Source organism: Lichenostomus cassidix, chromosome 5 (assembly GCF_008360975.1).
Source record: "Lichenostomus cassidix isolate B80296 chromosome 5, HeHo_3.0, whole genome shotgun sequence".
In the NCBI taxonomy this organism is placed as follows: Eukaryota; Metazoa; Chordata; class Aves; order Passeriformes; family Meliphagidae; genus Lichenostomus; species Lichenostomus cassidix.
In genome coordinates this window covers 34,899,938-34,925,983 of record NC_139486.1, presented here as the reverse complement: position 1 = coordinate 34,925,983, position 26,046 = coordinate 34,899,938, and the positions used below count along the sequence as shown (strand labels likewise).

Sequence of the window (26,046 nt, the reverse complement as noted above, 5' to 3'; positions counted from 1 at the left end):
ACGACCTATAAAGAATCAAACTGCTAATCATGCAACAAGAAACACAATATGAATATAGAAAAAGAGTACCAAAAGACTGCTGTGTGGCAGCTGCTTTATGCTTAGTATGATACAACTTGGAAGGTAGGTGCACTTATTTCAGCTAGCCGTGGTAATCTTGAACTATGAGCTAAAGTCAGGTCGCAAAAGTTACAAATTTCAAGTTATTAACTTGTCATCAAATATTTCATACTAACAAGCTCAAGTGCTTCCACTGAACAGAATTCAAATTCCAAGCTCTCAAATGCTATAGTTTGAAACACCTGCTTTCCTGGAAATTCTTTCAGATATGCATCCAAGTAGTCTGAAATATACCTCTGACTTCAAAAGGGGCATGGGATCCTTTCATGAGACAAAACCATATAGAAAATGGATTTTTCCACACAGCTCCAAGTCCTTACCTTTCTGTAGACTATCATATTTGGAGAACTCTCCTCTGGGTCAGCAGTTTCCGCACTGCTCGGATCAGTGGCTGCTTGGGCCATGTTTGCCTCTCGTCGCTCAGACTGCAAGGACAGGAGCAAAAGTCAGCATCACTCCAGACTGCACTGGAGCATGGCAAGGACACACAACTGCCTCCCAGGCAGACAGACAAGGGTGGTACAGAGGGAATCACACTGCAGACTTCACCCATGCAGGATTTTCTCACACTGTGTCAGAATTGACTTGTCTACAGGATAACATCCCAAGAACAAGGACCACCAAGTCACATGCAGCTTTGGTTTGGATCATCACATACACACATTTTTCCCACAGTTCTGAACTTTTATCATAAGCCCTCATTCAACAGTGGTCCAATTAATACTTCAAACACTTCCTTTCCTTGCTGTATAGCACAAACAGCTTTGACTTTTCTAGAACCTTTGAGGTACCTGCAAACAAAAAGCCAAAAGGATAAAAGGCTTGCTGTGAGGCAGTGAAACCCCACTGTAACCGGTGGGTGTGGCAGACCAGCAGGCACACTGACAGCTGTCGCCTGCAGACACTTCAGGCCGCTTCCAGCTCTCCGCAACCCTGGAGCAGCAGCCAAGAACCAAAGAACCATAGCTGCTTGCTCAGAGTAAACAGCTTCCCTCACCTCTTCTCATGACACAGCCAGGAAGAGGCCGCAGGACACAGGCAGACAACCACACATAATACTACTTATTGTCTAGAAGCACAGAACTGCCGCCTCATCTCCTCCAGGTCATGCAAGGCTTGAGGCAGCAACATTATTTAAAGAGACCTGGTGAAGGGAAGACACTTTAGGTTCTCAGTCAAATGCTGTATTTTAAATTTTTCTTCCACCAGCACATTTGACAAGTTACATTTAAATTAGAGAATTAGAGGCTGCTGTGGAGCCACGTGGTGACCTTTCCTAATCTAAGAAGTAGCATTGCCTCGTACAGACATTGGCATCAAAACTGTCTCACAAGTTCAATTTCTTTAACATTGGAAGTACTGAAACATTCCATCTCAACATATTTTATTGAAAACTGAGGAAAAAAAAATAAAATCTATGTTCACACAAGCATAATGTACACATTAATTTTTAAAACACAGTTCTCCACTAAATTGTCTCCCTTTTTTAAGGAAAAGATACTTTCCTATTCCTTCCTTTACCCACTTTCACATTGCCACAGGCAACAAAGTGCCCCAGAATATAATATACCTGCATAGCATACAATTAAGTATAATACAGCCCGGAGCCATTCTAGCTGTCAGTTATCAGCTCCCAAGGACAAGTCAAGAGGCTAGAATCAGACAAGTTGAGACCATATCCCAGCTCTGTCCTTTCTCAGCAGTGCAAAGGCTACTGATGTAACATGGCATCCTTCACTGGAGCCAGAAGTAGCTGAGATACCTCCTTTAAGCAAGACATAAAAAAGACCAAGGTTAAATAATCTACATCAATCCAGATTCAATAGTTTCTTTCTTTTATAAGGTGTGCATGCACACACAGAGACAACACAAGTGGGCACAAATGCATTTGTACATGCATGTAACAATTTTAAAACTCAGTAATACAGTCCAAGATCAAGTTAAACAATATTTATATAGATCACCTTTAAAAGGCATGTTCAGACCAATTTAGATGCTCTTTTATATTTAAAGGATATAAATTTATTTTAACCCCTATTAAACTTCATGTCTTTTTTTAAGCCCAAACACTACACTGTTGTGCCAGGCTGTGAGTCAAAAAGAAAGTTGAATAAATTCTCTAAGCAAAATTATTAGATGCAGAAACAATTAAATGGCACAAATGATGAAGGGTAAAGCATTTTCAAATTATAGCACTTGGAATTATTTACACGAATGTGCATTTTCACAATATTTCTTGGTCATGATTTCAAGGCACTGAAGAATTAGGCTCTAGGTTATCATCACTCAAATGAATGGAGCAGGATCTGGGTTGAGATTTTATGTAACTTTCTGAAGGCAATTACAAAGCAGGGTTGAAAGCATATGTCAAGTCACACAAGTTTCAGCTTCACCTGCAGTACATAAAGACCATATTCACCACTTATATTATGTGAGATTTTATATGCATGCTTTAAAAGAAAACAATTGCAACTAACTTTCAATTGAGAAGTGCTCTTAAAAGAACAAAATTACAATTTCTAACTGAAAAGCCCTCTGCAGCATTACTTATCTGTGCTTCACTCATTGCATTATTCACTTTGAACATCCACATACACAAATTTTGTTGTTCTTGTTATACTGTCAGCTCACTTGATCTTTTTCAGTACTTCCAGATTTTCCCCCATAGCACTTCTTGAAGCTTTTCATCTACTCCAGTGCAACAAGACAATAACATTGTGTACAATATGCAGTAGTAGCTGGCATGCTGTTCATGGTGACATCGAGGGAGCCATTAACTTTGAAGATCTACATAAGCCTAAAATGTAGATCTACATAACATCTGCATAAGGTAATCGATACAAGTGAACCAATCTGTTGTTGGAAGTCAGAAACTGGCAAAAGTGATGCCCACTAGCATCCAGCATCTCCTGCTGGATTTCAGTCAGGAGCAGCAGGAGCAGGCCTTTTCTGTATTCGTACCATTCTAAAGCCTGGTCTCCTGCCAGCTCTCTAATGGGACATTCTCACTAGCCAGGGGATTGTGGTACTGACTTAATGAACACAAACTGCTGGCTACATGGCAGTAACACTTCTGACCAAGGAGCAGTTCTGGTGTAGCCCCAAGGGAACACTGCTCCATCTCTGCCAGGGAAAAAGACCCCAAGGGAGAAGGGCAGGGAGCCCAGAGTTAGGGCTCCAGTGATGCAGGCTACCTGCTGCAAACACAAATGAGACTGCCCGTGGCCAAAGTATGGCTTTTTTTACCCTAATACTATGTTAACATGACACATTTGCAACCCTTTAATTAATACAATTTTATGTGAAAGTCCATAGCTGATTGCACAGTTCTCTGTTAAAAAACAAACCAACTAAACCTGCACAATTTTTTCCTTGCTGTCAGCCCAGCCTACTCCAAATGCAAGCAGAAAGTCAACTCTACTACACTACACAGACTGAAAACAGAGTTTGCCCTCTGAACCTTTCTTTAAGCACGTGTTGGTGGTGCATCAGCCAGCAGTGAATCTAGCTTGGTCTTACAAACAAATTTCAGCTACAGTTAGCTGAGAAGAGTGAAAACAAAGATTTTACATTGTTTTTTTAAAAAAATTAGAAGTATTCCACACAGCCTCCAGCTAAGAACCTCATCAATTACTATCTGAAGAGTACTGTCAGCTCCTCCCTCCTATGGGCAGTTTGCCGTATTATCAGGGGCTAACTCATCCCAGCCTGCATCCAACACACCAGCAATCCAAATCCAAATTCATGTCTTCAAAAAAATAAATGGTCTCTAAATTTCAACTTTCATGTTCAAAGATGCTGCTTTCCCACAGCTGTTTTTCTGACAATAGCCATGCTTGCAGTAATCTGGACTCCTCAGCATCAAAAGTGACAAAAATTGAAAACCATTTGTGCTAGCCATTCTCTCACTCTGCCACACACAAGGAGAAAATCGGCAGTCTTCAACTTCTTGTTTATGGAAAAGATGGCCTATTAAGCCTTTAAAGAATATTCCCAAAAATATGCTAAAAAGAGAGGGTACATTTGCCTCTTAATGATTTTTTCCTTTTTATGTTTTATTCTTTATTATACAACACTTTTGCTTTTCCCCAAGAAATGTATGCACACTGGATTAGACAGGCAGCGGCTGACAAAATGCACCGAATCACAGTAAGAGTTCTCTCTCTTGCTCTCTCCTATCTGATCAGGCTCCTCACACTCTCCCAAAAACCAGAAACTGCAGAGATAAGTCTCCCATATGTCACAAAAGGATCAGTGAACTTTAAAGTGAAATAACCTATTAAAAATATGCCCGGAAAATCAAGAAAATAATTTTTTCCAGTTAAGCTTTTTAGAGTTTCTGATACAGAATTGTAATTATAAAATTTCAAAGACAGCAACCTTAACATTTCAATCCATAAATACTGTCAGCATTTAATCTCTGTGTATGTGTAAATTCAACGAAAACATTTGAACAGTAAACTAAGAGATTCCCCTTAGTGTTCTCAAACACCCTGATCGCTGTCAGAAAAAGCATTGGAAACAAGACTGCTGTAAGAAACCTCATACAGACACAGAACCCAATTTGTTTTATGGAAATTAGCACATCTAGGAGTCCTTATAGACTCTGAGGTTTATACATAATAGAGAAAGAAAGAAGTACAAAATTAGAAGAAATCCTGCAAAACAAACTATTTATTGAAAATATCATCTGGACTTAACAAACTAATACAGGGTCATATTTCAACTCCTATTCTGCATCATAATAAATAATTTGTCAACTTAATATGCAAAATTTGCAGTGCAAAACATTTCTTGCACATCTGAGATAAAATAAGGTAGCTCATTAAAATATGGAAAAACTGAATCACGGAAAACAGAATCTGCTAAATTAATTCCCATGGAGATATCTATCAGGACTGCTCAGCTGAAATATAATTTTGGGTGACAATAAGTGAAAATTACCTTTATGCTATGTAATTAATATATTTCAAGGGCAGTTTGTAATTGGCACGTAGTGTTAATATCAAATCATGAGAGATTTAGTGCTTTAGCACACAATCATGGACTAAATTACAATTTCATGTCATCAATACCTAGTTAATTTTTTTCTAATTAGTGCAGTACAACTAGACTACATGACTTTCCACAAGCCGGAGAAAGCATATAATCGCATGCCTTGCTGAACTGATAATTACCTAATAGAAAAATCTCTACCTGATCTGCTGGAATATTTAGCTCAAATAGGTCATTATTAAGGTGACAGAAGACTGAAGGAAAAATCACTTACTCTGAGTTCAATTAATCTCCATTAATATTAAGTTCATATTTCACATCCATTACATAAATCTCTCTAGAACTGCACTGGGAAGAATCTTGTCTTCATGCTCTTTTTCTAGTTAATTATTACTTCATTAAACCAGGACATGGGCATGCCAAGCAAGTTCTGTTTACTGGATGGCAACATATAGCCTGTCATTAAGTTGATCCCATTGACTAAAGGGAATACATCAACCAGAGGATCCCAAGATCCTACTTGGGATATACCCAGCTTTTGACTGGTGTAGCTCAGTCCAAGCCCTGCACAATTCACCTCTACTCCTCCTTCAGAAGTAAACCTGAGTAATAAGTGAAATAAACATCCAAAGAGGAACTGATACAACACCCATCTGAATGGACCAAAGCCAGGAGGAAGATTGGAGCTGAAAACAAAACTACACCATCTCCACCAGTTCCATTTCTGGTGAGAAGGGGGAACACTGGCACTACAGATGGCATATCACCACCATGCCCAGTAGGTCAAGATTCTGCAAGTATGTCCTCCTCAGAGCCACATGAAGAGGACATAATGGCTGCTGAAGTAGGGGCAGGGAATCCCCACATAGGGAGCCATGCCACAGTCAGCAGTGACAGAGCGAAGCTCTGGCTCCACCCTGGATACCACGGCATTGTCCCCTGCAAGGAGGGGCAGACAAGGAAGTCTGCTTTTGATCAATGAAGTACAGTTCCCAGTGCATCTAAAAATCCTTCAAATGACTGTTTTGGACATCAAATTGTAACTGAAGTTACTCCAAGAATAATTTCCTAGTAGAAGATCATCCCAGACCTTCTGCCCCTCCTTGAAAGCACTGAGCATTGCAGTACTATCAACAATACTTAGTCTGTTGCCTTTTTTAAGGAAAAAAGTATAAACACTTCCAGCAGCTGCACTTAATGTTCAAATTTCTGCCAAACAGATTCCTCTTTGTTTGTGGGAAAGCAGTTTTGTTCACACTGGAAGAATTCAAGGGCTCTAAACGACCCCATTCCTCCTCTTTCTGAGGTACCAGCTCACAGGGAGCCCCATGCTGAAGCTCAGGAGCTCAACGCTTTCCTTGCTCTACAACTGGCAGGATGAAGGATGGGCACATATCTAGGCAAGGGAACAAGTCAAGACTCTTTTGCCTCACTCTGACAGAGCAGGAAGAAAGGACCCAATTCCAGAACACTCCCTTTTTATTCTTTTTAGGGAAACTGAGATCCTGATGAAGGCTGGGAGTTCCAAGTTCTACTATTCTTACAGACATTTCCTAAAGGTGCAGTGCCCTTCAACAACTAAGTGTTTCTCCTGTGGAAAACTTGCCTCAAAACATCCTACAAGCATGTTTACATTTCCCCACAGTACATGGGGCAGGGAGCAAGCTCTGGGCTCCTGACCACCCACAGTTCTTAAAGCTAGTTTGCTCCCAGGTTCTCTTTTGTAGAGCTCCAAACTTAAGCAGACATAGGTCTGGGAACAGTTCTCCACCCTCAGCACTTGCTCTCAAGATCCAGAATGGATGATCTTACACAGGGTTTGGCTTTCTACTTCTTATCCGTGCCTGCAACAGTCTCCCAATAGGTTCAGCAACACTGTACAGCTTCCCAACATGCCCCAAGTCCTACAATGCACAACCTCATCCTAGTGGGCTGCAGGACAATCTCACTTTCTAAAACACTGTGCTGGAAAAAAAACCCCATCCACAACAATAATTGTATCTTTAGGCCACAGAGATACCAGCTGAGGGCCTGAGGTCTGAGACCCTTCTGGCCAAGGATACACTGCATGGACACAGCCATCTTTTAGACCAAAGTAGCTCTCAGACAGGAGTCAGTCCAAGTTACTTGGCTTTCTGCAGATTGACACAAGTTTAAACTCAGACCCTGAATAATCTAATGTGAAGGTGTCTGTAGGTACTCCTCAATCACCCGCTGTTCCCAACTATGTATGTTCATTAATAAAATGAGTAAATATTCATGGTGTGGTGGTCTAAGCAGAATATTGGTAACCAGGCATCACCAAGGCCTCATACCACCTCCAAAAAGGGTGCTCTCCATGGTCTTGGGCAGTTTTCTCTCCATCTGCAACACCTGTGGTAGTGCTCACTTTGTCATATAACTCTCTAACAGACAACAATCAGGATGGACAGTTCCAGTTGTTCCATCTGTGTGAGCCACTGGTGACCTGCCTCAGTCACCTGGCAGGTGATCAGACTGCTTCTCAATAAACCATAGATGTGGATTACTTTCCTCCCCTTCCCTCAGATTGCCATACATTCCATTTTGATTCTATATATTTCTAAATATGCAGATATTTTTAGCTATTCTAGAATGCTGAGAATACTATCTGGATCTGGATGTTACATCCAGGAAACCTAGGGGTGGAAGCTAATATAATACAACTTTTGGCATCTAATTTTGACTAGGTCCTGACTTCCCAAGATAACCAGAAGGAAAAATGCAATGGAGATGAATAGTAGTGAATATTGACATATGAATTGCTGGTTAACTAGGCATTTTTTTCCTTTATGAAATCAATTGCTTAAATGGGCACTTGCATACTAAATTTACTTGAAATGGACCAGAATGATGTTACACCAGGAAGAAAGTGCCTCCAATACAGCCATCCGTCTTCCAAAGAATTCAGAAAAAAAATGCAGTGTTCACTGGTAATCAATTTTCCTTCCAATAAAATAATACTGCTGTGAGTGCAAGGCCTCTTGGAAAGGCTCTGAGCCAACATGCTGTTACCAAGGATAGTACAAATAATGTGATAGCAAGTATATGCTGAATATTTAACTAAAACAAGTGTCAGTGCTATACAAATTGAGAAATGCAAAGAGATAGTTATAGCTCAACTTTGAACTTCATGTGAATTGGTGATCCCCAGCTACAGCAGTATTTATTCAGCACTATCAGCCTGCAAGGAGCAGCAGTTACAAAGCTGAAGCTGTATTTTGTTGTTTTGCAACATTGCCAACTTATTGGCCAGAATCATTCCCTGTGGAAAATGAGTAACTGTACTGATAATACAGAGCTTGAGGGTAGACTTCTAATCCACTCTCCAATATAAATCTTCTACTGGATCAGTTAAGGTGTGCCAAGAGCATCCTGTTTTATGAAGCTGGTCCATCAAATACACCATCTCTGAAAGTGCATTGCTTTTATGTACCATAGAAAATACTAATTGCAACTACAGTAAGCTGCTTCTGGGGGACGGACTGCACTTTGTATTTTACATTGTATCCTGTAAGTTGAAAACAACTGAAGAATCTTGATTCAAGTATAAAACTGAATGAGAAGAAGCACAAAATAATGGATGCTCTAATACAGACTGACAAGAATATATTAAAATTTTTAAAAACCCTAAACAAACAAAACATGGACCTGAGTACTTGTTAGATTCAAAATTCAGATTTATTCCACCTATGCTCCCTGTCCCAAACCAAGCCTGCTAAAATGAAGTTCTATTCAAGCAATCTTATGCAAGTTGATAGAACCAATCCAGTCCTGCACTGATCAGTGACTGTATAATCTCATTTAAAATGCCCCGAAGTGCTGAGAGTTCTTGCTGGTTCTTCATTCTGAAGAGGATGGAAAATTGCAAATACCCTGCAATCAAATAAAATGGGAAATTTGCTACCCAAAAGCACAGGTGTCCTTGAAGATGCGGCACCATGAAATACCCTTGGTGCAAATGAACACAACTGGTTGCATCCCACCTACTTCAAGGACGTGATGCAACATACTATGATTTCACTGCCCTGCTGTTTATCACAACAGCACACAGCCTTTTCAGATGCAAATTACACACAAATCACTTCGGTAATTGCAATGTAAAAAGCACTTATGCCACTCCTGAATTAGCTAGCTCAAGTCCACACACCACACAGCCCACAAATTCCAGTGCTGTGGTTCATTTCACCTGAACATCACAATACCGTAACTGGACTGCTACAAATACCAACACAGGCTACATACATTATAAATACTAATATACTTCACTACTGCTGCTGTTATACTATAATATGCCTGTGAAGACAGTTTAATTGAGCTAATACGTGTCTCTTCCAGATTGCTGTTACACTGATGAACACAATCTAAAACTAGTTGCTCATCTGTGACAGAGGCAAATACTATTTCATTTTACAAAATTATAAACTAAAACACAGTGAAATTAAGTGACTTCTCACATTAACATCACTAATGACAGAGCTCTAATGGACACCTAAAGCCTGATTTTCAAGCCATTAGTTATCATTTCCTCAGCACACATCATGTGATTCTATCACATCATAGCATAGTAGGTCTGTAGTAATCAGTGTGAAGATCTTTAACTACCCCATGAACCTTTCACCGCTGCTGCCAGGTTCTATATGCACAAAGAAAATATGAAATACCGTCCTTTACCATTGGGATAATGTTTATAGTGTGTAATTGAAGATTCCTGCAAAAATGCAGCACTAATTCCTCCTCACTGCCTCTTGGTCCCCACCGCCCCTGTGCCAGCCAAGGGCACTATCTGTGCTGCTGACTCTAGGAACAGATAGCTGTTTCCAGCATGACAAGGCAGAGCTCCTGGGATGTCAGAGTGTCAGAACCTTATTGCTCTGAAATTTTAATCTTCTTCTCTTTCCTTCTCTCCACATTCTTTGCCACCCGCTACAGAGATGTTAAAAAATAGTATGAGATCTGATGCAACACAAGTGGGTAGCAGCAGTCTCTCTTGACTCCACAATCCTTCTAGAGCTTGACAACCAACAAGAAAAACACAAATTAGCTCCTCTTTCTTGCTCCTCTTCATGGATAGAGAACAACAACAGAAATTAGCTCATTCCTCAGTCACCACAATATGCTATTATTCCAGCTGGAAACAGCAACTGAAATTATGGAAATGTCTTTTCATGGTAAAATTTATATAGATTAAGAAAACACTGTGGACACACTAACACTAGTATAATCCTTTATAAACTTTAAAAGCCACTGTATTATTAAAGGAAAGTTGTTATCACACAATTTAGAACTCTCCATAATATATCTATTATTATCTTTTCAAGGATATAAAGATACAACAAATTTTTCAAAGTACTATAGCCACCTCTAAATCCCCATGAATCCACCACCACCACAATGCAAGCATTGCTCTCACAGTCACCAGACAGAAAGTGATGAAGAATGGAGGCAGAAATTGCAGAAAAAATAGATTTAGAGATGTAGGAACATAATAATTCGGTTCAGAATACGAAGACAGATGTTCACTATACGTAAGTGCTCAAAGATGCAAAGAGGAAATTTTGTAGCCTGAGGAAGAGTAAGATGTGTAACTCCAGAGAAACAAAATGACTGACCAGATGCTTCTGAAAAAAACCCAAGATGATATCCATCACCACCTACAGCCTCCCAGATGTTTCTGACATGTGCTTGGCCAGCACAGCTCTGGTCAGCTTGTCTCATGCAGACTGAGCTGCAAGTGAACAGGGTTAAAAGTACTACTACACCTTCAGTAATAGCACAGGGCCACCATGCTGCTTGATATTTCACAGGGCAGGATGCTATCTTACACCACCACTGGGAACAGCAGTTAAAAGACTGACATGAAAAGAATTCCCTTCCAAATCATCAACATAATTTTCTTATTCTGCCCAGGTTTTCTTTGCAATTATAATGTCATGGTGTGATCTGAGATAGATAACAATGCAGCCACGAAGATGTTGAGAAGAGTCCCAGGAGGAACCAAGAGCAGCTCAGTTCTGACAATTAAGTGCAATATTTGTAACCTAAAACAGTCCAGGGCAGCTCAGTGAAGAGGACCTGCTTGTTCTTACAATCTCCCCACTAGAGAGCCTAGCTGAGAGAGCACCAGGTAAGGAGCAAAACCAACATAATAACCCAGTATAAGGGCAAAACTGTGCTCTTGTAGCATTGGGCATGGGAAGAGCAGTTCACCCTTGTGCTGACACTGTACAACTGCACTATTTGATTTAGATATCGAAGGTACACCCAGCCAAAACCTGTGGGTTAGTTATCCCTCGTTCTTGAAAAGCTGAGGACTTCTATCATTATAAAGGAAAGAAAAAAAATCACCACCCCACAACACCCCGGTGTTTCTGCTAGGAAGCCTGAGCCATTGCACTACAAGATCCTGAAGTTTCACCACAGACCAACATAGCATCCTAACGTACCATGTTAAAATGACACACTGCAGCTATTTTCTCTTCCTGCTACTCCACATATATTAGCTTCTTCTCTTTCCTTGCCATCTGTTAGTTTGCTGCAGTCTGCTGGGACAGGACTACCGTCTCCTTTTCTCCCCTTCTTGACTGCTCGAAGGGACAACAACAAAACCTAGCATTTCTTGTCCATACATTTAGCTTTCCTCCACTGCCACAGAAGCATTAACAAAAGCAGAGTTACTGCCATGAATGAAAAGTGCTCTGCTCACCTCTGCTCCACCAGAATTACATGCTAGACACTGAAACACCGTGTAAGTGGTTAGCAAGGAGGTAACTGCTGCTTTAAGAGCACACACCTTTTCCTCTTATCCATGGGCATCATTTATTAAAACAGGTATCTGCACTACCTGCATCATAGGAACTGTGAGAGATAAACTAAGGTAAGCAGCACTGACAATTACTCTATGTAGCAATCTACTGCAACTTTGCTTAGAAGGGAATGGCAGCAAGGAAAAAAACCCAGAAAAATCACTCAAGTGAACAGCAATCTTCTATTACCATAAACCTCATTATAAGATGTGTAGCAAATAACTGTTTTTCCCTCTAATACAGTTCAGAATGGGAAAAAGAAAGGCTATCTAATCGATCACACTTGTAGCCATTTAGGAAGGAAATTGGAATGTTTGTCATCAATTGTTCTATCAGTCAGGTCATTAAAAAAAGGAACAGCTCATCTAAAAATAAAGTCAATATTGGATGAGTCTAAACAGTTTCTTCAGCATTTCACCCACACATTCAAGCAATGAACACTATTATTCTGTCCTTGTAACCACATGCCCCCAAGTCAATAACTGCTCTTCAACATCTGACCTCTTTTTAAAGCAGATTTACAAAGAAGTATAGTGAAAGTGTTCCAAATCAGCTGGTGAGAAAGTACTATGGGTCATAACACCATAGTAAACAATTGCTAGTCCTGATTTGCAGGATTAGAACAAATCTGTCATTAAAATAAAAAATAAAAATAAAGGAAAATTATTATATCAAATCTACACAAACTTCCACTCAAAAATAAATCCAAAATGGACCTGGAGAATATTTAGGATGATATCAAAAGTCTAAAATCCCCAAAGCTTTGGACTACAGTTAACCTCTTTCACTATGTTCTCCAGCAAGCAATTCCAAAAACCACTATACCTTTAGAAAGCACTTTTCACACTCACAGCTCACAGAGCACATCCTCCAGAAACACAGAAACACACAGGAAAGGTAGCTTTCTTTGCAGTGGGAAACCACCAACAGCTACTGCAACACAGTAAACGTGAGTTTTACCGTACGACTTTATTTATCAAAGACAGATTTTCCTGCTTTCCAATTCCTACACACTGGCAGTCAGCAAATAAAATTCAATCAAGAGCAATTACGCATCTCTTTAATTCCAGGGAAGCATCATGTGGCAGAGAGACTACGACCGGGACGCAATTCTAGCAAGTCCCTTGCAGGTCAGCTGAAGGAAGCCCCGACTTACCTAGGCGGTCCCAGCGAGGGCAGCGCTGGTGCAGACGGGACGCCAGGCTCAGAGCCACAGGCGTAGTCGCCTCCTCGGAGCGGCAGCCCTGGCTGCTATTATGTCTAGAGCGCACAAGCGGCAGCATGCCGTTATTTATACAGAAATCAGCATCTTCCTCAGGAAAAAAAAACACTTAAATCTTCTTACTGGCTCTGCAACACACTCCTCTACTTATGCCATCACAGCTAGTGACTAAAAAGATGTTTTCAGTGTCACAAGAGATTAAGATTCTGGGAGGAGAGTGCCTGGCAGCTTTACTCTCACACACCGATCTGTCTTCATGCAAACGCACTTTGTCGGCGGATGGAAGTATATTATTGCAATATGCTACCGAAGCGAAACAGTTTCCAAGTTTTCCCAAAGGGCACCAGCTCCCCCTTCAAGCTGTACCCCAGCGCTTGCTACCCCTCGTCCTTCTCCGAGGCCTTCCCCGAAAACACCTGCGGTTTCTGGGCAGCACAACTTGTCCTGTGTCCCCACCGAGCTCGGGCTGCCCGAGCGCTGCCCTCACACCTGCCGGGACACGGCGTCCCTTGAGCCGCGCCCCGCACCGCCCGGACAGCGCCGGGGCCCCTCCTGCGCCGGGACCTGAGGCCGAGCCCCTTCCCCCGACCCCGCGGGAGGGTGAACCGCAGTCGCGGTGCTCTCGGGCGTCCCGCACGGCCAGGGCAGGGCACGGCCTCCCTCCTGCCGGGCACACACATACACAACACACAGACGCAGAACACACGCCTTGCACCTGTCCGCTACTACCGACGGGGAGCGAACTCCCACCCCCGAGGGCTCGGGGCTCCGCTCTCCGCGGCGGGACGAGCACCGGGATCCCGCTGCCAGGGCAGAGCCGAGTGACAACCGCTCGCCACACAGATGCGGATAGGCAGGAAAAAGAGGAGAGCAGCTCACTCCCATTACCTTAGCAACCGCGCCGCCGCCGTCCCCTGCCGCCCCTTCGCCTCTCCTCAGGGACGGGGAAGCGCCCGCAGCATGGCGTGAGCCTGCGGGCGGGGCCGGCGGTCAGCTCGGGGCTCCTCTGCGCGCCTTTTCCAAAACACTCCCGTTCTCCTCAGCGCCCCTCAGGCTGCGGCGGGGACGGCGGCCGGGGCGAAGCTGCTGCGACCAGAGCGCCGCGGGCACACCGCGCCCCGCCCGGCCCGGCCCGGCCCCTCGCTGCCGCCCCCTGACCCTCCGCCGAGCCCGCGCCGGGCGGGCGAGGGCGGGGACGGCCCCGGCCCCAGCCCCAGCCCCAGCCCCGGCCCCGGCCCCGGCCCCGCCGCAGCAGCGCCCGCTGCGGGCAGTCCGGGCGTACCGCCCCCGCCCGACCCCGGCGCCGCTTCCCCCCGTACCGAGCCGGCCGCCCTTTGGCGGTGAGGCGGGGGAACTTCAACCCCCTTGTCCCGCCACACCGGCCGCTGCTGGGGCACTCGGCGCAGCCCTGAAGGAAAGGAGGGAGCCGAAGGCAGGCCTTGTATCTCTCTTGCAATTTTGTTTATGTGTTGAATTGCACAATTAAAATGTTCGGCCAAATCTGCCATCTGAAACCAGGAGAGCCTTATCTCTTGGTCACATTCCTCCAACAGCCAGGATTTCCTAACTAACACTTCGGCTCACAAGGAGTTCAGGACACTGGAGAGAATCATTGATCTTAGCAGGCACTACAACTCCAGCAAAACGGCTTGGAGTTTACAAGCCTGTCTCTTTTTACACAGACCTGTTCCATGGGCAAAAGACTTTGCTGTTGGCTGAGTTTCCACGAATTACCTAGGTGAGCAAAGTAGCTTGCATACTTCCTAGGGGTATTATCCACCAATTTCTTTATTGGATGAGATTTTTATTCCTTTTTCTCCAGAAGGCAAGTAAGCCCACCTTGCCCAAAACTGACCCCAAGGTCAGAGATTCCTGTGCTGGAATGCATTAGGGCAGACCATTGACAGGAGGCACCTATGCCCATCTCTGTGCCATAGATTGTGAATTTCCAAGGTTTGATTCCCTCACATCAGATCCATTAACCCAGTTGAAATTTTTCACAATGAGGCTGTCAGCTGCATTTCCCAGTGTCCCAGATCTTACCAAAACTAGGTTTATTTCATAAGGTTTATTTCAAAACTTATTTCATAAGCGCACTGATTGACACCATAGCTATCATGTGCTGTTATTTTATGGTCTTGGTCTGCCCAGCACATTTTCTGGTAATGTCTGGTACACTAAACAGCTGCAGTAACTAAAATGTTAAATTCATAAGAAAATATTATTTCTGGTTCAGCTGTGCATCACTTCCATCTCTCCTTTCATCACTTCCATCTCTCCATATCTCCATCTTTACCATCACTGGCTACTCCTTCCTTAGTCTTGTAAATGCCAGTTTCTAGCCTGCAGAGTTTGTACATGCTTCTTCAAAAAGATCCTTCATCAATGCGGATTATATATTTTTTTCCCTATCATGCTCAAAATTGCATTTTAGTGGCAAAATTCAGCAGTTAGGCCTCACACACAAGCTCATGGACCCTCACTAGACTTTACAGGGTGTTGATTTAATTGATTCAGTTCAGATTTCAGCAGTGGTTATTTAAAAACTTCTGGTCTTGGTGGACCTTCCCTGACTATTTTGTTCAAAGAGAATGCACCTCTCAAACATCACAAGATATTTCTGGGATAGTTTTTGAAATAAAATTAATCTAAAAATATTTCCCTTTATATCAAGTTTGAATTTAAACTACTTTTCATCCTCTTTGGATTAATCCAAGCATTTTATATATTATTTGCCACACAAGATTGTCTGGCAAAGGGAGGGAAGAGAATGGCTACATATGAAATAAATCTTCCTTTTTTTACAGAGATTTTCTCAGTAAAGCATTTTAAATAAGTACCTATATTGAGTTATGCTGGCGTATGACTAAATGTTGTATCAACAATGAAATATTTCAGTGTTTTATATCAGGTCTGTTCAAGAAAAATTGATTCAACACTGCTCTACACAGTCTTTGTTCTCATAGCTCCCTCAAAGGAATGTGCATGCAGTAGTCAACAAATAGTGCTTAAATATATCAGGTTGACTCAGACTAAAATGCAAGTCCTATAGAAATGCTGTTTTCAAAGATAGATAGAAACTATTTCACGTGTGTATTAACATTGCAATTTAAAGAAATTACCAATGTGTTTCCTGGAAGTATATCCAGCCTGAGTATTACCATACTACAGCAGCACATGATGCTGAGAAAGGAAGCTGAATGGAAACATTAAAGGAAAAGGGACAATCGTGCTTATTTTAAGCATGCTCAACAGAAGAAACTGTAACCAAAAAGTACTAACAAAAGGAAAGGCAAATGATAAATAAACACAACTTAATTGGTATTTCAGGTTTGGATAATATTTCATGCCCTATTTCTCCATTTTGTATTATAATTAAATGAATTTTTGCCTAGTGGCTTCTCTCAAGTAATAACTATTCTTTGGTCCCGTGTAGTAATAAATGGTATGAAGAAAAATGGCATAGCAACATTTTTGACTTTCATGCATTAACTACTAAAATAAATGATACATAATTAAAACCAGATAAAACTAAGCTAGCTTTGTATTTGCATTGATCCTTATGTGGAAAACTATGCCATCAGTCTTGGTTCATCATAGCAATCATTTCTCAGTTTAGCCTCTTTCCCAGTGGGAGAGTCCAGCAGTTTGATAAGTATGATTAGAGATGCGGAAACAGTTCTGTTTAGATTAGTGGGACATCTCAAGATGATGTAGAACTATTAATGCAGCAATATTTGCAGAAAAAGACCTTGCATCTGAAACACTGGTATGTTCAGTAAGCACTGGGGAAGAATGCATGGAGAGGGACTTCCATGCACTTTTCTGGCCAGGAGGACAGAGTTTTATTTTTCCCTTTCCACTGAATTTTATGATGAGATCTAAAAGCCAGAAGAGACCACCATGGTCCACGCCAGGTATGGAACATCACCTTCCCTAATGTTACATCATTAAAACTGAAGAACCTGAGCTACATTTTCATTTTTAGTAAAATTTCCTATTGAAGATATTTGGTCAGCTTTTCTTTATCCCAGAGACTGATTTCAATGACAAAAACACACCTTTTATAAAATTATCCTACCTTCTATTGAAGAATGCAGCGGTAGAAAACTTCCCCCATGCCTAGTAATGCTCTCCTGAAGTTGAATTATCCTTATCACTGTAACAAGGTCATTTTACTGGCTTCAAAATGCACAACTTTCAACCCCTGCATATTGTGGCTGACCCTAGAGTTACACATGCTCACAGTGCTTGTGCTAACTCTTACTCACAGCTCAACAGTGGGAGTCTCCAGGGTATTCCAACAGCTTCTTTACATGGTGAAGAGTCACAGCACAGCATGTTCCCCTGTGATCATCAGAAAAAAGGAGGAGTAGATATCGCTAACTTTCTGCCAGTAGCATCCTCCTCTCCTGGTGCTTGAAAAGCTCACAAAAGCAGAAAGCTGCTGCAGCTGCAGTGGTTGCAGTGCTCTGAGGTAGGGCCAGTGTTTGCCTTTCAGTTTGCAAACCAACAGCGTTGTTGATCCAATGAGTGTTACCCCGTAGCACTTGCTTCATAAATATTCAATAGCTGTTAATTACAAGAAAAATGGAGCTGCTGGCTCGGGGTGGGTGCTGAGACGTCACTAAAGTGACGCTTTTTCTCATGAAGGCAATAAAGCAGAGTGTCTCTCTCTGGCTGAGGGCATGAAAAAAGGCAAAGTGGTTTTCAGAGTTGTTCAAGGCGGGTTCTATTTTTCATAAAATGTTTAATTTAACAGTGACCTAGTTTTACAACAGCTTTCAGTGTCTTGTTTTTTCTTATCTCCTGTGTCTTAGCCTACATCATTAGAACAGCAGAGCAATAGGCTTTACAGATTTTGTTAAAGCAAATTAAATAAGACCTTACCGGGTGGATTAATTCTTCTCTCCTATTTTGTTTCAGGCAGTAGTTATGTTACAGTTTCTTTGTAGTTTCAAAGAGGTTTTAGCACATCTTTTATGGCAGCCATTATATATATATATTTTTTTTAAATGTCAGCTCAAAGCCCTTTGCTTATTTCACGGTATCAGTATCAGACTGCAGAGGCACTCTTGAATTCTTCAGCCTTTTTACAGAAGGATCCTTTGTTTTGTAAACATTCATTTAACTGTATGAAATTGGTGGCTAGCTTGACTAGCAAATTTGGGCATTTACAGGCAGTATGGACTCATGCCAGCTTTCAGCAGGAGCAAGTTGTGGGGTGCTGTTAATTTTACTAACCTTACTTCACCTGCAAAAAGAAAAAGGTTACTCTGTATCTTGTCATTGTGACCAGCAAACAGCAGGTCAAGTGATGCTTGCTCTCTTTTTTACTAAGTGCTACACATGGTGCCCTCACATACTATTTCATGGTACCCCTCTGTGATTTCTAGCTTGTCTTTATGGAAGTATGCTTTAAAAACTCCTAAACCTCTATTGTGTGTGCTGTGTTCCATATGGATTCAGCAGAAAAAGTGAACAGTTAGAAAAATGGTATTTCAGCCATGCAGCACCAAAACACACTAGGTCTGCAGAAAGATGGCTCTTCCTTCCACCTCCATCTCAGGGATTCTCAGGAAATTTTATCCTTTGAGAGTCAAGTATGAGGAACCTTGCTGCGCTGAGTCCTTCCTGCATACCCTTTAAGGAAACAGACACAGCGTAGGAGATGATGCCACATCTGCCAGCTTTATACAAGTGTGAGTGCTTTCTCTACAGGGAGAATTTTCCTGTGGGGATCTCAGCCCACGGAGGTTTCCATTGATCCATATTAACGTGTTTCGCAAAAATTGAACACATCAGACTGGAAAAATGCAGGTAATGTAACCTGGCAATTTCTGAGCTGTGACTTAAACAGTGTCAAGGCCAATGTATATTTCTACACCTACAAGGATCATCCAAGCTAAAAGAACAAAGACAACTTAATAGGAGCCATTCAGAGCCAGTGTGTATTGGCCTTGTTGAGCTCCACTTAATTCCTCCCTTTGTGCAAAGGGATTTCAGCTGTCTTTGCAAACATGAAATTTGTGCCAGCTCTAATGCTTTGTAAATTTTGCTTGGCTTACAACAAACTTCTTGATGACTTGTTATCACTGGGGGAAAACAGCCGTGGTGGTGAATTTCAGCCATGGAAGAATTTGTGTCCTGCATTTAGGAAAATCACAAAACCAAAAGAATTGAGAATTATTTTTTTCTTAATAAGCCAAAGACATCAGAAGAGCATTAGTAGCACTTCCTCTGCTCATTTTTATCAATACAGAACACTGTGGGAAAGCAAAATTCACAGTCTTTGTAAATCCACCTGTGAAATACTGGAAGACCCTGTTTGCTACAAGTACTGAAAAGAGATTTGTGCAAGACGCTTTGCTTCATGTTGTCTTACCTGGAGTCCCAAAATGGACCAAGAGCAATACAACTAATCAGAAGAAAGGGAACTCCTTTCCCTCAGTATCCATGTTCTTTCTCAAGTATAGTGGATGCATTCTTTTCTCTTCTGCCTTGGCAATCTCACATCTGAAAAAGTCAGAGCATTGGCCGAGTGAGGAAATTAGCACAGTCTCATACTTTCCTGTGTTAAAGAGAGGACTGTAGAGGGGATTTTAGGTTGTTCTATAACATCTATAAATTGCTAAGATCTCTCCACATCTTCTTTTAGTTCATCAGATCAGGTTTTTTATATCTGTCAATGTTTATTCTTTTCTGTCCTTTAGTCAAGAACAGTCTTCTGCATGGACTCCATCCATCTGATCTGAACTTGTAAAGTTTTCCTGAACATGGTAGAACCTCAACTTCTGCCATGTCAGGTATGTAAATATTTGAAAATTCACAGCACTAAGTGGCAGAAATGTATGAATTCCCATAGAATTCAGGTTCTCTCCAGCTGGTCTTTACCTGCTGGTCTGGAAAAGCTGCAAAAATAGTACTTATTTTGAATAAATCATAACATTCTTGACTTTTTTCTACTATGATATTGCAAAAATTTCCTTTGGACTTCTTCTGTTTGCAATAGGTTTTATGATGACTAATTACATAAGCTGTGATGGGAACTGCTGCACAGTGGGAATGAGGAACCTGAACTGTGGAGGAAGGCATGAAATGTGTTCAAAAAAAACCTTAAATCCAACAAGATGCAGTATGTGCCTTTCATAGCCCTGATCATACTGTTTGTATGTTATATCCCTCTCTCATCACTATTTATCTGTGTCTTATTAAATTATACATTTTTCACAGCAGAAACTATATCATCTTGTGGTTTTGAAAAAGCATTTACCATATGGAAGAAAACTGCAAACATCACCATGAACCATTTTTCTTTTCTGTGCTTGGATGATTTATCATACCCACCAACACAGTTCAAGTATTGAAACGCATGTCTCTGTGTTTCTGTATCTATCTATATATGTTCACTTTATGTACACATACATTTTTATATATAAAATCTTTTCTCTAATAGTTACGAAAAATGTTCAGGGTATTGATGATTTATCTAAATCAGATGGTAGCACTTTTCCTTCTTTGGCTAATTTACGTAGCTAAACATGACAGTGCATGTTCTGTTTTTGGCAGGGAAGTTAACATTTGACATGCTTTTGGTGAATATTCGGTTATTTAATTTTGTTTCTTCTTTTTTTTCCTATTAACAGCAGTTAAGCCTGAGCAGTCAAATATTTCTCACATTTGCATAAGAAAAGTTCTTAAACTCACTTTCAAATTCATGTGACAATTAATGTATTACTTTTCAATTATTGCTCCAGCTTGTTTGCTGCTGAGAAAGTACTGCATGGGAAAGAGATCTGACTGAGTTGAGGTCAGTTGTACAGCATTCACTAAAAGGAATGGGAGGCAGAAGGACTCAAAAAACAGTTATTAGCCTAGGAAACCTGATTTTTTTAGGCTCACAGCAGGCACAGTGAGAAAAGACACTTGGAGATTCAAAGCTGGAGCATAACCTGAGATGATCATAGCTGTGACAAGAAGAAACTTTCTTTCTCTCTACTGAGCACAAGACCATAAGAGGGTTTGCCTCACTGGAGTGCTGTCATCCTTTCCTAGGTTTGTGAATCTCCCTTCCCTACAAAGCAAGGAATCCAGTTTCCAGTTTTGCAAATCTCAGCAGTGTGAAATATGAGATGGATCCCAGGGCTCAGTTCTGGTCTCATCTTCCACTTCTCCAGCCAGAACAACTCCACTGGCAGCTCTCTCCTTGAAACGCAGTCCTTACTTCAATGCTCAGCCTGTTAAGCTATGACAATAAAGAGACTGATACAGCCCAATTCAATTAAAACACATTTCAAACTGTTCTGCTCTGCTAAACTAGAATGTGAGAACAAAACATTGCATAATGCATAATTCAAAATCATGCATAGAGCTTGTTTTAAAAAAGCATGAGTTTAATTATTTTTTTCCTTAATTATCTAAGAAATTGCTTTAAATCTGCATTGCCAATAACAACTCCACAAAGCTTTAAAAGATGATGTCGTACACACCATATCAGGATCTCAAAGTGCCTTATAAATGCTAATGAAACACTGAGTCCTCAACCTACCTTCAAGTAAATAACTGTGGCAGGCATGGTTGAAAATCTTCCATCTTCAATTGCTTGGGCTGAAATGGTTCAGAAAAAAAGCTGGGTTCTTATTTTCTTTTTTCTTTCTTTAAATATTTCAGCAAAATCAGTTTAACTGGCTTCAAGATTTGAGGAAAAAAAGGCTTTTGCCCATGTTAAATATATTCTTATAACTGAATATGCCCATGTTTTGAGACTATTGTTAAAAATGTATCAGAGAGATGGGCCTTGGTGACAAGGATGTGCTATTCTGTGAAAATCTGCCCAAATTTTGACAAGTTACAAATTCTGAAATTTTCAACTTGTTCCTACTTACATTCTTAGAGACTGAAGGCTAAATTCCCCAGAAGCTGATTCCAGTGATGCACATTCAGAATAGTACAGTTAATTTTAACTACATGTGTAAATTATTCAGGAGAAGGTGGGGGTCTGCTTCTTGTTATCAATTTGTAGCCAAGGATCAGACTGAAAACCACTGAGTCTGTCTCACCACTCAACATAGGCTCAGCTATACCTAACTTTACAAGTCCTTACAGACATTCAGTGCTGGAGATGCCATAGACACTCCAGGAAATTTATTCTACTATTTAGTGAAATATTATCTGTACAAGGTTTCATCCACATATTGAAGATTAATCTTTTGTTAAATCTGGAGGCTATTATTTCTTGTTCTCCGTCATGGATGTAGAAAGCAGCTTTCCACTCCTCTCTTTGGAGCACTGTTTCACATTTTTAAAGACTTTTACCCATTTTTCTGTGTCAGATCAGACACCATCACTTTTCTTTCCTTATTGCTTGTTTTTTCAATGCCTCACCATCCTGACTGCTCTCCTCTGGACCACCTCCAGCTGCTTCACATTTTTGTTGTGTCCAAAAGTGTACACACCGCTTTTGCTGACACCTCATCAGTGCTGAGCAGAGAACTCTGCACCTGCACAGACAGCCCAGGGCAGCATTCTCCTGTTTTGCAGTAGTCCAGCATTATTTCATCCTATTCAATTTGTGTTCTCAGAAGTCTGCTAAATATTTTCCTTAGAACTGCTTTGAGAAGAGTTCCTCACTGTCCTGTGTTTCTGCAGTTTCTCATTCCTGTCTAAATGTAGCTCTTATTCATACTGAATGTTCCCCACACTCTTCAGATCATACCTGCAATTCACCAAGATCACTCTATTTTAATCATCTCCTCTAACATACTTGCAGTCTCTTGCTGCTTGAAATTATCTGCAAAGTTCATGGCAATATTTTAACAGCTTCCTTTATCAGTGAGTTTCCAATAGTTGGAAATGATCTGGTTTTAACATAGCATCTAGATGCATCTCCACACTGAAAGCATTTTTGATCTAAGCCAGATTAAGGTTTTAAACAGCCTTAGGCAGGGAAAAATACCATGGGGGGATATAGAGGCCATGGGAATGTTCCATAGTCTTAAATCACCCAATGTCTATCCCACAAATTTACACAGAGAACACTTCTACAGCAACTGCTGAAAAATATCTAGAGACAGTGAAAAAGAATGGAGAGTAAAATACTCTTTTGACAAGTGTCATGCCATCTGGTTGTTGCAATACATGTAAAGACCACCCCTTCAGAAAAACTCCCCTGAGTGTCACAGGCTTTACTCAGTCTCTTCTTCCTTCAGTGCTTCTGCCTTAGTTTTAACAGGTACTGCAGATTCTGGAAATATATATGTATGTAGGCAATTAGCATCTTGCATTTCACACGATTTCATTTTTAAGAAGAAAATTGCAATGTTTCCTTTGTAAGAAATTAACATCCCTGCTTGAACTTGTGCTTTCACAGATCTGGGACATTGCATGTAGGTTGCTGTTTACTGCAATTAAAAGTCTCCAGAAATAAAGAACACAACTAATTTTGTGTTCCATCAGGATTCCTATTTCTCATTCTCTCTTTATTTGGGAAGCAGATCCAATGCTGTTCACAATAATTACTCCCTGCCTTTTATTTTTCAAAAGCAGGTAGTTCTGTTCTTAATTGTCTTAACTGAAGCTCAGTCTGAAGGACATCATTCATTCATTCATTCACTCATTCATTCATTCATTCTATATTGCCATGATACACCTTCTCTCTTCAGATGTTAGCTTGTTCATGGGCCCCCCACCCCCATTTCCCATCACCAAGGGTTGGCTCTGACCCTCCATACCTGGATAAAAGCATGGACTCCTATTCCTGACACTCCTATACATGTCAGGACTTCAGAAAGACCACAGGAGGGTAGCACAGCACCACCCTTTGCTTTCTGTTCATCAGACACCATAATAAATTCAAAGTTCAGAAAGTTCAGATAAAAGGGATCCCCTGAACACTTCTGTTGTTTTCTGTCTGTGAGTAGTGCCCAGTTTTTCAACCGTCATATTCTCCTACTTTCCACAACTGTGGCACCCATGTCCTGTAAGTAATTTCTTTCATAAAGTTAGCATGGAAAGATGCATTTATCTGAAAAGAAATGGGAAGACATGCATCATGTTTGCAGGAAAACTGCTAACTCTGCTGTTGATGGGGCAAGAAAATAGTACGTGTCTGAAGTCTGGCACCAGAAATGCTTGCACATTGATTTTATCTACTGTCCAGAAATTGTAACAACATTCCTAAACAGAGATTTGGGTCTAGGTTTGCAGAATTCATATGCTAAATTCATAATACATAGTTCATATATGAACAATGGCTCCTAAATACAGAGTAAATAAATGCAATAAATACATCATACAGAAATACAGTTCATAAACACAGAATTCATAGTTCCTATTCCCCCCCACCAAATTACTGTGTTCTGTCTGCAATGCTCATTTGTCCAGAACAATCCTGAAGAGGCTGTGGCAAGGAGACTAGAACCAAAGATTCGCGTTACCACTTGGACACTGAATGCCCTCCCTATCTGAGAGAGTCTGTTTCCTCAGAGAGTTGCTTCTGCTCCCTCTGGGAGCTTTCCTCGGGACAAAGTTGCCAATAAATGTCGCACTTGAACAAACGCTGTGTCTGTGAGTGTTTGTGCACCACTTTGTTGGGGATTGCAGGCAGAGGGTGCTGCAGCAGAGCTGCATTTTGCAGCAGAACTGAGGCTCTGGTGTGCTCTGGTTTCTCTGATGCTGTAAATAAGGCTCTCCCACGTGTCCATGCCCCTGTGCTGGGCAATTGGAAAAAATTGTCACCCCTCAGAGCTGTGCACAACAGATGAATTGTCCTGTACAGCATATGGAGCAGACAACCCTGGAGGAGAGCTGCATGGCCTGGGGATCCATGCTCAGAAATGTCTTGCAGCAGTGGCACTGGTTCTATTCCATGCCCTGCTCTTTGGGCTCTGCTGGTGCCTCAAGAAATGGAGCTGTCAGGATGTCAGCAGCAGTTAGAAGAAGAGCACCAGCAGTGAGATTGTAATCTGGGATTGGAAAATTCAGAGGACCTGAGAAACAGACAGGACCCAGGAAAAGCCTAGCAAAGATGAGCCACGCCCACCCCATCGCCTGTTTTAGAACCAGGGCCACCAAGAAAGCACCTCAGGAGTTAGCAATTGGAGATTCTTTAAGGAGAGGTGCCACAGCACCTGTTTGCCATACAGACAATTTCTCCAAGTTAGTTTGCTGCCCAGAAGGAGCTCATACACATGATGTCACTGAGAGGATGTGAAGCTTGCCAAACCCTTGAGGTTATCATCCACTCCGACTCTGCAATGCAGGGGCTGATGATACTGTGATGATGCAACTTAGAACCATCAACAGAGATCTTAGGGCCCAGAAAGAGAAGGTAAGTACAGGCTGTGCTGTCCCCTAACCTCCCAGTCAAATTGAACAGAGAATGCCTGGCTGCTTAGCTAGTAGTCAAGGTTTTGGCTTCCATGACTGCAGATGTACCTTAGAGCAGACGTTGGAAGTGGATGGCATTCACCTGACCTCATACTACAGGCAAAAAGAGGGGTGAATGTGGGACTCAACAAGGACAGGGTAATTCTTGTGGAGCAGCATCCTCCTCTCCGTGGTCTCCCTGGTGCAGCAGCCACTGAAGACCATGGTGGCTACAAAGATGATTTTTGCCCTTTGTTCCCTTTGCACTCTCAGGCCATGCAGGCCATTTCACGTGGGCTCTGAAACTCCCTGGCAGCTCTTGGGCAGAGACCAAGCAAGAGGCACCACTGCTGTGCCTCCTTGTGATCACTGGGGAGACAATGAAGATCCTGCTCATCCCAGACACTCTCTGGCGTCTTGGCACCGCAGAAATGAACATGTTGGACATGCAGAAGGCTGTGCTCTGTCAGCAGTGGGAGTTGCCCACTGGAAATCACCCTCCACACCTGCTCACCACCC

General features: G+C 41.7%; 1 protein-coding gene across 7 annotated transcripts in view; it reads right to left on the bottom strand.

Moving 5' to 3' along the window:
* The window catches only part of RGS6 (regulator of G protein signaling 6), a 261,853-nt gene extending 244,400 nt beyond the window's left edge, over positions 1-17,453 (bottom strand). For 2 of the 7 annotated variants that reach the window (XM_085062222.1, XM_085062227.1), the window contains exons 1-2: positions 14,050-14,354; positions 441-545 (exon numbers count right to left, since the gene is read on the bottom strand). In XM_085062222.1, the coding sequence (XP_084918348.1) occupies positions 441-524 (84 nt within the window). In that variant the 5' untranslated portion in view covers positions 525-545; positions 14,050-14,354. Of the gene's footprint in view, positions 1-440; positions 546-13,095; positions 13,393-13,876; positions 13,897-14,049; positions 14,355-17,432 lie in introns of those variants that run through there. The other 5 variants (XM_085062225.1, XM_085062226.1, XM_085062230.1 and 2 more) reach the window with 5 other exon arrangements.
* Positions 17,454-26,046: the final 8,593 nt, after the last annotated feature.